Source organism: Oryzias latipes, chromosome 12 (genome assembly GCF_002234675.1).
Source record: "Oryzias latipes chromosome 12, ASM223467v1".
NCBI lineage: Eukaryota > Metazoa > Chordata > Actinopteri > Beloniformes > Adrianichthyidae > Oryzias > Oryzias latipes.
Window position 1 is genome coordinate 2,404,274 of NC_019870.2, and position 11,937 is coordinate 2,416,210.

General features: G+C 43.2%; 1 protein-coding gene across 1 annotated transcript; it reads right to left on the minus strand.

The window, feature by feature from the left end:
* ddx56 (DEAD-box helicase 56) lies at positions 1-11,898 on the minus strand. Its single transcript, XM_004074479.4, has 14 exons — positions 11,793-11,898; positions 10,000-10,161; positions 7,171-7,325; positions 6,913-7,083; positions 6,477-6,567; positions 5,736-5,977; positions 5,525-5,659; positions 2,469-2,582; positions 2,292-2,386; positions 1,968-2,041; positions 1,798-1,887; positions 1,624-1,729; positions 1,310-1,410; positions 1-643 (listed from the first exon to the last, which is right to left on the minus strand). The coding sequence occupies exons 1-14, from the start codon at positions 11,847-11,849 to the stop codon at positions 560-562; spliced, it is 1,677 nt and encodes a 558-aa protein (XP_004074527.1). The 5' UTR covers positions 11,850-11,898; the 3' UTR covers positions 1-559.
* Positions 11,899-11,937: the final 39 nt, after the last annotated feature.

The following is an 11,937-nucleotide window of genomic DNA, read 5'->3' on the forward strand; positions in this document are numbered from 1 at the left end:
TAGTTTTCAAAACAATTTGAAATATACTTTTTATTCATTTTCAATCTAGTTTTTCATTCCCTTTGAGCTGATTTGACCCCATAAAACAGGGAATTCAGACGAAAACTGCTTTGTCATCATCAGATTTCTGAAACAACAAATATAAACAAAAAAACACAACAAACAGTTTCAACGTCTGAATGTTTGGATGAGTTTTCCACCATCAGATCCAAACAGAAAGACGTTTTTGTGAGCTAAATCGGCCGTCGGGTTTTCAGGAACTGATTGAACCTGCAGGAGGATGAAGACTTTCTGTCCACGGAAGGGCGGCTGAAGAAAAGCAGACAAAAGGCTCTCTGTTTGATTTTCCTCAGTTTGGGAGCACATCTCCAACCCTGTGGCGCCCCCTGTTGACCACAGCTCCTCAGTCCACAGGAAGCAGCAGAGCTTTTTAAGAACCCCTTCAGACGACTCCGACACGAAAGAGTCTTCAATGACCACCTGTCTCTGTTGGCCGTCAATATGCAGGAAGAGTCTGTCAGTCGTCACGGTAACGGCTCTTGCTCCAGCCTCGCGCGAACTACGACTTCCCGGCTTTGGCGGCTTTGTTTCTGCCTCTGGTGTAGCGGAAGCTCTTCAGCGGATTCCTGCTCGGGTCGTTCTTCTGGCAGAGACAAAAAGCAGAGAAACTCGGGACATGAGGAGGAAGAGGAGGATGGCAGAAAAACACTCGGAATGAAACACAAAGGCAGCTTTTTTCAGAAGATGTGGGCCTAAAATTGTATGAACTGAGTTAGCGCGGCGAGCTTGCAAAGTGGCGCTTCCCTATGGCGTGTACTTCTTTTTTCTAAACCAGAATATTGTGTGAAATTAATACAGGAGTCGTTTGGCTCAATCTGAACTAAATGACAAAATAAACATATTAGGAATGTGGGCGTGGTTAACAAAAAACGTCCGTTGCTAGGGAAATCCAAAAATTTACTTTTACCGATTCTTCCAAAAATGACATCGACCTGTTTGTCACTCCCCATCGACCATAAAATTAAATGGTTGCTATGGAGATAAACCATCAGAAAAGCCGCCATTTTGAAAAAAGGGTTAATTTCAAATATATTTGTGAAATGCAGTTGCGACCAGGGTGTTAGGGGCAGAAGGGTAGAGTGAGGGCGGCAGGGGCAGGTAGCGCCATACTACCCTGCTCACGGCTTTAAGTGTTTTTTTTAAATAATTTTTTCATTCCGATAAATGTTATTAGACGCTTTCATGTTCAGCAGAGTCCCTAAAACAGTCTTAGCTCCGCCCACCTGAACATCTGAAGCCTCAGACTCACCTTGAAGCTGCTCCTCGCCACTCCTTCCGCCGGGGGTTTGACCCTCCACCGTTTCCTCCTGCCCGACAGCGGGTTGACCACGCCTCTCAGCGTCTGGGGAACTGGAAAGGAGCGCATGATGTTTAAGAGGCGGAAGCCGATCTCCCACTGCGGGAAGCCGTTTCTACAACGACGGGCCTCTTTCTTATAGCAGAGTTTACTGGGAACGTCGCTTTGAGGAAACAAACTTGTACAAAACGGACGGATAGTTCATCTGAAAGATCTGTGGAAGGTTCAGAACGGCTGAAGAACTGATGAAGATGAGGGCGTCTTACTCAGATAGTCGGGGATGTTCTTCATGTGCGGCTTCACCACGGCGGGGTGGAGGTCTTTGTCGTGTCTCAGCAGCTGCAGATCTCTCGGGTTGTCGTCGAAGTACGTCTGTGAAACAGAAGCTTCTGATCAGCTCCTCCTGCATCCTCATCCTCATCCTCATCAGAGTGTCAGACCTTCAGCTTCTCCGAGTTGAGCAGCTCCTGCTTGATCTCCTTCAGCCTGGCCTCCCTCACCGCCTGCTTGGTCACGGCGCGCATGGCGTCCTGCAAACACGGCCGCGTCAGCGCTGGCGGGGAAAAGGGCTGCGAAGCTGCTCGTGTGGCAGAAAGGAGGCGGAGCTCACCCTGCAGCGGTACCGGAAGCCCTCGATCTCCTCCATCCTGAACTGATACGGCTTCAGGACCGACTCTGCGTTATCTGAGAGAACCGGGAGACGTTTGTGGTTCAGAGAAAGACTCGTTTTCACATTCTCTGTGTCCAAACTCAAACTTTCAGATCTGAAGACGTTTGGGTTATGAAGTTTAACCAACAAAAAAAACCTCAAAACCGTTCAGAAGATCAAGCAAACCTTCACTGATAAACTACAGCTGTCCTTCCAGATGTCATTATAAAACTCTAAACACCAGAGAGCGTCCAGACTGACAGACGCTGAGCCACAGCAGCTCACCTGTGCTCAGAGCCTCCTCCACCTCTACTAGCAGGGGGAGCTCTGTGTGTGAAATGAAGGACAGCGCTGTGCCCTGGTTGTCCGCCCTCGCCGTTCTGCAAAAGCCGGGAAAAAAAGCCGTCATGAAAGAAAGAACATGGACAGGGAGATCAAAGAGCCCACTCCGGCGGCAGGTACCTGCCGACTCGATGGATGTACGACTCCACCGTCGTGGGGAAGTCAAAGTTAATGACATTGGCAACGTTCTGGAAGTCCACGCCTCTGGAGACTCCAAACTCCTTATCTTTTGCTCTTAAAAGGAAAAAAAAGGTCATGATTCAAAAGCTCCACAAACCCAGGAGACAATCCTCATCGGAGATCAGAGACTTCCTGGTGTGTTTGACTCCAACAAAAAACAAAAAACCTTAGAGATCCTGCAGTTCCAACAGCAGAGGGGCTTTGAACCAACAGCCTTAAGACGTTTATGAAGCAGTAATCCTGATGGAAAAACTGACAGATTGAACAGACGCAGCTCACTCAAACCACCAGCAGGGGGCAGTCACAGAACACCAGGACGACAGAACCTAATGCTTGAGTTCTTTTATTATTGGGAACTAGTTAAAAGACAAACTATTTTACTAAACTGTAAAGAAGAAAAAACGAACTTTAAAATGTATAAAACACATGGAATCACGGTGGGTTCAGTTGAACACAAAATAGCTTTATATGCAGATGATGTGATTGTGTTTCTCTCTCAATTAAGAAAATCAATACCTTCTTTAATGGAAATAATCAGAAAATATGGTGATGTCTCTGGATACAGGGTTAACCAAACAAAATCCTCTATTTTATTACTTAATGAAGAAGAAAGAAAAAATCCAACTTCTGAAATTATCCAATTTAATGTAGTTGACAATTTCAAATATCTGGGAATTAACATCAGACCAAGACTAGAACAGGTAGTAGAATCAAATTATGATCCTATAATGGAAAAGATAAACAGCTCCATAGAGAAATGGATGACACTACCAATTTCAATAATGGGAAGAATAAATATATTAAAGATGAGTGTACTCCCAAAACTGATTTATCTTTTTCAAAACATACCCCTGCCACCACCTCTAGACTTATTTTCAAAACTAAAGAAACTTTTCGCCAGGTTTATATGGAACAACAAAAAACCAAGACTCCGTCTGACGTTACTATATCTTCCCTTTGACAGAGGAGGACTAAAAAGTCCAAACATTGAATGGTACCACTGGGCTGCACAGATTAGATCTATAATGTTTCATTTTACAGTCAAAAATACACCTCATTGGGTTGAAATGGAATCCCATGATCTAAAGCTGCCCCTCCCATTATTTCTTAACTCAAACACCTCAAAAAAGCTGCGCAAAGAGACAAAGAACCCAATTCTTAAACACATGATACACATATGGTTCAGAGTCTTAAATTACATGAACCAAACTCAACCATTATCACAATACAGCCCAATTTGGGGGAACAAGTTCTTCACCCCAGGTAGAGCGGATGCCACCTTTAAAATATGGGCAGCAAAGGGTCTTTCCGCCATCCGGGACTTATATTCTCCAGATTCTGATATCATGATGTCATTTGAAGAATTAAAAAATAAATATGAGTCAAGCAAAAAACATTTTTATAAATTTCTCCAGGTCAGAAACTTTGTTAGGAAAGCACAGAAGACCCTCAACAAACCACCAAGCTCAATTTTAGAAAAGTTCATGGTGAGAGACAGTTCCAAAAAAGGTGCCATTTCTGAGTTTTATAATCTGTTTTTGTCTAATTCAAATGAAAGTTCACAATACAAAGTAAATGCTTGGAAAGAAGATCTCCAGAAACAAATTACAACTGAGGAATGGGAGGCTGCTTGTGCTGCAGCTCAAAAGGTGTCAATTAACTCGAGACTAAAATTAACACAATACAAATGGTTAATGCGTACATATGTAACACCAGCGGATTTAAATAAATATAACAGAAATATACCAGATGTTTGCTCCAAATGTATGGAAATGAAAGGAACATTCTTCCACTGTACTTGGGAATGCAAATGTATACAAACTTTTTGGGAAGGGGTGAAAGTCACAATAGAGAAAATTACTTTAAAACAGATCCCACTGGAGCCAAAGCTTTTCTTATTAGGTATATTTCCTAAAATACATCACTACAACAAAGATGAGAGGGCATTTATAAATCTCAGCTTGATTCATGCTAAAATGTGTATTGCTAAACGCTGGAAAAACACTCACAGTCCAAGCATAAACCAATGGTTCCAACAAATGCTGTCAGGGGTCCCTTTAGAAAGAATTACATATATTTTGAAAGACAAAGTAGAAGAATTTGAAAATATATGGCAACCTTTCATACACTTTGTAAAGAATATGGATCCTCTGGAATAGAATGTTGATTGTTAATTTGGATGGTACGCAGACCTCTGTTTTTTTATTTTTATTTATTATTTTTTCTTCTCTTAATTTTAAGTGTGTTAAGGTTATATTCTTCATTTTGTCAATATCCAAGGAGAGGCACTCTTGTTATTGGGGGGGGTTAAAAAAAGACTGTGAATAAGAGAAAGCATTACCTAAAAACTGTTGATAAAGTTGTAATTTTTGTAATGGCTGACTCAAGTGAAATTTGTAATTGTAAATTGTGTTTATGTATTTTTTTTATGACTTTGAAAATTCAATAAAAAGAATGTGGCAAAAAAAAAAATGTATAAAACACCTTAAATTTAGAAAAAACATCAAACTAAAAAAGCAGAGTTAATCATGAGTTAAATTCTAATTAAACTTGAGTTAATCCCAAATTAAGTGCGAGTTGACCTCAGGGTGAATCCACTTTGATTTCCAGTTATACCTGAGTTAAACCCAACTTGATCCTAAATCAATCCTGATTTGATCTTAAATTAACTTGAGTTCATTTTAAATTCATGTTGACTTAACAGAGTTAATTCTGAGTTAATCCAGAGTTGATCCTGAATTAATGTTGAAGTAATTCCGATTTAAACCCATTTAATCCTGAATTAATCTGCAGCTAAACCAAAAATAATCCAGTGTTGAATCAAAATAAAACCTGAGTTCATCCATTAATTGCTCTTGAAGTCATTAATCCCAAAGTTAATCTTAAATTAAATTTTGGTTAATCTCAATTCAAACCTGAGTTAATCCTGCAATAGTCCAGATAAAACCCAGTTCAAACCTGAGTTAATCCGTCCTCAGAAATGAAGTCAGACTCACTTCCCTCCTTTGTCTGCGTTCTTCTTCTCCTTTCCTTTGGTCTGTGAGGAACCGGCCGGAGGGCTCAGACTCTGCTCGTCCGTGGCGATGATGATGTCATAGAAGCCCTGGTTGAACTGGGTGATGATGTGACACCTGCGGCAGAGCGGAGAGATGCTTACTCAACGCTCCCTTCCCACCGTGCGAATGGCGGCGGCGCCGCTCTCCTCACCTGGACTGGACGGGCAGCTCAGAATTGAGGACGCAGGCGGGGATGCTGAACTGCTCCAGGAAGAGCTTGAGGCGGTAGCTGCGGTCCACGGCGCCCACGAACAGCAGCGTCTTCCCGCGGACCAGCTGCAGCTTCAGCAGCGTGTAGACGAGCAGGAACTTGTCCTCCTCCTCGCATTTGATGGTGTACTGCTGCAGCTGGCTGCTGTCGGGCAGCTGAGAGCCCTGCAGCTTCAGGACCACCTGAGGGGACACGGGTCCAGGTCAGAACAGAACCGGGGAGGTCCGGTCACGACTGAATCCCAGAAAACGCGTTTCAGAGTAGATGCAGGTGCAGCGCCCCCTTGTGCTTCTGCTCAGACATTTTCTCCTCCGTTCATCAAACCAAAGGTGGATGATTGACACCTCAGTGGAAAAAGTGGGCGGTTCTTTCCTGACCTCCAGCTGCCTGCTATGTTTTTGTCGGAGTGATCATCATTGTACACACAGGATCTGCAGTCTTCTGACCGCCATCAGAAAAAAAGAAAACGTTTTTTTAAAGCGAGACCTCTTTTCCAGACATTTCCTCTGAATGCTCAGCCTTGACATTTGAAGGAGTTGACCGTTCCGATTCGACTACAAGCATTTAGGAAGCTGTTCAGAAAAAGCTCCAGAGAAGAACCTCTGAACGTTATCTGAGAACAACGTTATCTCCTGGACCAGCAGCTTCCAACGGACCAGGAAGTTCAACAGGGCAGCTTACGGGGTTGTGCAGCAGCAGTTCCTTCAGAGCCTGGACGTCCTCCGTGAAGGTGGCCGACATCAGGAAGGACTGGTAGATCTTTGGCAGGTGGCTGGAGAGCAAAAAATTCACGAATTGAAGGTCAAATACGGAGAAATCCTCTCCTGACCAAACAGGAAAAACTATCTGTTCTCTGAAGAACGGAACAATAAAGTTCAGTTCAAACATATTAGTATGAGAGCATTCAGCAGACCATAATAATCACTGACTGGCTGCCATGACAACGTGACCTCAAAGAAACAGCTGGAGCAACAATGACCTCCTCTTTAAAGCTCACACATCTCAGAACCGGTTTTGTTCTTCACACAGGTCAGAACCGGTTCCGTCACGGTGGGTTTGTCCTTCATCTTCTCAGCAAAAGCCTCAGCAGAACGTGACAAACACCAGAACTTCTCACCACAACAAGCTCTTGAGGTCGGCCTCGAAGCCGAACGAGAAGATCAGGTCAGCCTCGTCCACAACCAGGACCTCCAGGGAGGCCTGCAGGTCCAGGTTGTGCGCGTTGATGTGGGCGAGCACGCGGGCCGGCGTCCCCACCACCACGTCGGGCTTCTCCATCAGGATGGGCCTGTCCACAGACAAGATCAGCTGGATTTGGTCTAAGCTGTTCTGCAGAACCGGGTCCGCCTCCCACCCTTGACGGGCAGAAACCGACCTCTGAGAGGAGACGTCCGCCTTGCTGGAGATGTCGGCCACGCGGACGTCTCTGGAGCAGAAGGATGTCAGCTGCCTCATCATGGTCTGAACCTGCTGGCCCAGTTCTTTGGTTGGAACCAGGACCAGCACCCGGACCGCCTGCTCCCGCACGCTCTGAGGGAAGAGGAACGAAAGCGACGGGGTGAGGAAACGCCCGAGGTTTTCCTTCCATCAAACGGCTTGGCGCCACTCTTTGGAAAAAGTGACATTTGCCGATTTTCAGATTCACAGGAACTTAAATTTAATGACCCCGTACCCACATACAAATTGAAAATCTTCCTAGAAATTTTGATCCATCACCTCCGACCTCATTGGGAAGCTACTCTGGGGAAAAAACTGTTGGCATTTCGAACAAAGTTAGCGCGGCGAGCTAGCAAAGGTAGCATTTCACCGCTGCTGGCACAGGGAAATGCTAACTTTAACTGGAATATTGTTAAAATAAAAAGCTGAACAAAACAATATGAACATATTAGGAATGTGGGCGTGGCTAACAAAACCTCCGTCGCCAAGGGAAATCAAAAAATTTACTTTTCCAGATTCTTATAAAAATTATATCAACCAGTTCAGGGCTCCAGACTAACTTTTTTCACTAGGAGCACAGTGGCCCCTAACTGAAAAATTTAGGGGCGCAACCAGAAAATTTAGGGGCGCATACCGTAAATCAACATTATAACCAAATCTACTAATTTCCACTGTATTACTAATAAATACTTTAATAATAGATGCAGAAATTACAATGTGCTGTTTCAAATGCAGTGTCACATTTTAATCTGCACTTTTGAAGATGCAGCAACAAGGTAAACTGACAGCACCATCGCTGTCATGACAGTACAAATAAGTAAAGAAAACGGATGGAAATTTATCTTTGTGACACCAAATAGGTGCAGCCAAGATGCACAATAAGCGTGTTTGAGATCACCCAGGTGGACTCAACGCTGCGCAGATCACCTGGTGTGTGACATATATTTTTGTTTTTGCTCCAACATCAACTGTCAATCATCGCAAAAATATCGCGAGAAAGGGGTGGGAGCAAGGGGCAAACCTACCCGGACACAGCTGGAAACTAGAGACTACAAAACAATGCATTATGGGACATGTGTCCTGATGGTTTTTGTAGTGGAGTGATTAATTAAAATAATTTAAAATACCAATTCATTAAAAAAGGCTACATACATTACAAAACATTAAAATAATCATAAAATATGTAATAACACAGATCATACTAAGGGGGAGAAGAATATTAAAACTAAATTGAATGTTAAGGACAATTCCAATTTCCTGTCCTCCTTCAGTCTTGCTGCAGATTCGCCTTCATCTCACAGCCCCCCCCCCCCCCCCCGTCTCCCCAACGATCCAGGCGAGGTGCTGGTTCATCTCAAACACGTCTATCGTTGCATTTTCCCCACGTATTTTCAGTGTGTCTAAAACTAATGTTTTTGCGTGTTTAAAGTTCAAGCCCCGTTAGCTGTCACGCATGTACGCGTGGGACATTTATTCTCAGCTGACCCGACTCCCGCGGGAGCGGTGTGCTGCCGTAACGGCCGTGCATAAACCGTTTGATGCGCCGCCATAACCAAAACCTAAACCTTCCTCCGGGTCTGTGAGACCCAGAGAAAAGTTCAGGACGGACTGCATGTATGTAGAAAATCACGAGCGAATAAATACGTTCAAAAGGAAAGTAAGGAACTTCTTAATGTGGTCCGGGGAGGGAGGGGGCTGTCAGGTGTCCTGCTTGCAAAACCCTGTCATTGTCACGCCCCCAAGAGTCATATACCCCACTGTGATTGGTTGGTCAGCTCCGCGCACGACAATGAAAAAGTGTCATTCATACAAACTGGCGGGCTGCAGTAACATTAAACCTTCATATTAAGGCGGGGACCGCAAAATATCATCTTGGGGGCCGCAAATAGCCTGCGGCCGCGAGTTTGAGACCCCTGCTGTACACTCTGGCACTGGTACACTAGCTGCAGGTCGGAAGAACGAATCAATAGTTTGCTTACCCATAGTTCAGACGCACATATCAGGTTGTGATATTTGTCTCAGTTTCCTTCCCACAGATGTTTACGCGCGCTCGATTATCTCTAGGCCCCTCCCCCTCCACGCATTTTAGCCACTTACAGTGGCTTTCCCTATTCTTCTCACACGCAGTGGCCGCCTCACACACAGGCATCACTCGAGAGTATACGTGCTCGCGTTTCATGAGTATGTGCGCGAGTGTGTGTGTCTGCCTGCGTCCGTGTGGCTTGCGTCTCATTGATTATTTCATTGATCATTGACGTGCCCCTTCCACGTTTAATGTATAAAAAAATACGGAGGGTGGGGGAGGCAAATTTACTGGTCGCACATGTGCGACTGGATGTAAAATTCAGTCGCACACTCTCAAATTTTGGTCGCAAAATGCAACCAATTGCTCGCAGTCTGGAGCCCTGAAGTTTATCGCTTCCAGACGACCAAAACGTAAAATGGTTGCTATAGAAATAAACCAAAAGAAAAGCCCCCCAAGGCGAGGAAAGAGGGGGTAATGGGGGCGTAGCGCCTGCAAGCCACAGGATGTCACGAACGGCTTTAATTTATACAACATACATTTCACTCTTTCATATGTTTTCTTGACATTTTCCTTATAATTTTTAAATTTTCCTGTTAACCGTTTGTGGGAAAGTGTTTTAAATATTTTGTGGTTTTCATGTTTTTTGCATTCATGATGTTTTTGTGGACGATGTAGCGAACAGCCGGTGACGGGGACGAGTCGGCAGGTGTTTCCGATTCTGCACCCCATTCTCATTTTCACCTGTTTGGAGGTCAGGATGTGCTGGATGATGGGAACGGCGTAGGCGGCGGTTTTCCCAGATCCGGTCCGAGCTCGAGCCAGAAGGTCCTTCCCCTCCAGAGCCAGAGGAATGGCTTTCTCCTGGATCAGGGTGGGCTGAGACCAGCCCAGGTCTGCAACCGCCTGTGGAGCAGCAGAGGGAGTCATGAGGACAGAAAACCTTCTGATGAAACAAGTCGTCTTTAAAAGTCAAAGTCTGGCGACGAGCAGAAAACTTCAGCTTTCTGACTATTTGATCGTCTCTTTGTCCAAATGAATCGGCGTTTCACTAAAACACAGTTTTTTCAGGAATTTTTCTAATGTACAGTTTGATTTAAAGGTGTTTGTGCAAAAATACGGATCATTTCTTGATATTGAACCAATAAAATAAAATAGAAAACTTTTTACATCTGAGTTAAAATACTTTAATTTTGTTTAAAACTTAAACCTAAAAACATCAAATAACAATATGACAATATTTATGTTAGGACATTACTTAAAGTTAACTGAACATGCATCAGGTTCACCAACACTGACGTCTTCCTGGAGACTAAATTTTTTATTTCAGTATTGTGAAACAATAAAAGATTGTTAAAGATTAAAACATATAACAACTCTGTAAAAATCGTGACTTCAAAGCCTGAATGAACCAACGCTAAAACATTTTTCACAAAAAAAAAAACCTCATATTTTGACCAAAAAGAATATTATAACCCAAATTTATGTCCCAACAAATATGGATTTTATAAAAAATAATCTCCTTAAAACTATTTGAAATTCATGTAAATGTATATCTTAACATAAGGCACACGTGAAATTACAGATCACACAGTAAACATGGAGAACAATCAATAATTTAAAAAAAGAAACCACACGAAGAAATAGAAATATGTAGGAAAATAGTTTTTTTAAAAAGAAATAAATTACAATATACACTAACGCAAAAAATTGCCTTTAATAACGCTGATTGCATATCATTTTGGACTCTTTATTAGGATGTTATCACAACAACAATGTTTCCTTTTACTAGTGAAACAGTCACTGAAGCAGCAAGATAGGATATAAACTACAAACATGGAGGAGCAGCAGCAGAACTCCAGAAAAACTAGTTCCAGTTCCCCAATATCTACTGAATGAGTAAACAAAAGTAAATTAAATCAACCGAGTAACTATTCAAGCATCCAACAAACAGAAACAGTCTAAACAAGTCACACAAGGAACGCAGAAAATACACAAACAGCTTCAGTTTAGTGGAATCTAGGGAGCCGGAAGTTGTCAGACAGAGTAACCGGAAGTAGCTAAATCAGCTGTTTGGTGAAGAGACAACTCTGTTGCGGATCCCATAAACGCATGTTTCTTACAAAAGTGGTCCCTTAAAAAGGATTTGAATTTAATCTATATAAAGGTTTTACCGAATAACAATTCTCAATAAAATAAAATCTAATCGAACACGAGTTCCAAACTTTTTCTGCATTTTCTTTTGAACATTGGAGCGACTTAAAGTCACCGAGTGCCGCTAGTGATGCTTAAAACTAAACTAAAAATATTACTTGCGGAATAAAACGTATTTATAATTATTAATTTCACGAGTTTCTTCGTCATTTTGCCAAACAAACACGAGCCGAGGGGAGCTAGCAGCAGCAGCAGCACAGTCCTCGCCTCCTCGGGTTCTGTGGTTTCAAAACGATTCTACGGAGTTTTTCCGGAACCTGCTGGTTCGAGTTTCCGCTGGGTTCCAACAGAACCTGTTCCGAGTTCTCTGGAGGCACTCTTACCTTCAGCAGACGGTCGTCTAAACCCATTTCATGAAACTGCAGCCGCTCGCACGCCATCTCTGCTGCGTTCACGTGCGAGTCGCAAAATTATGACGTCATGACACCTTCAAACACCATCGGAAATGTTGGCATCGAGCGGAAAACT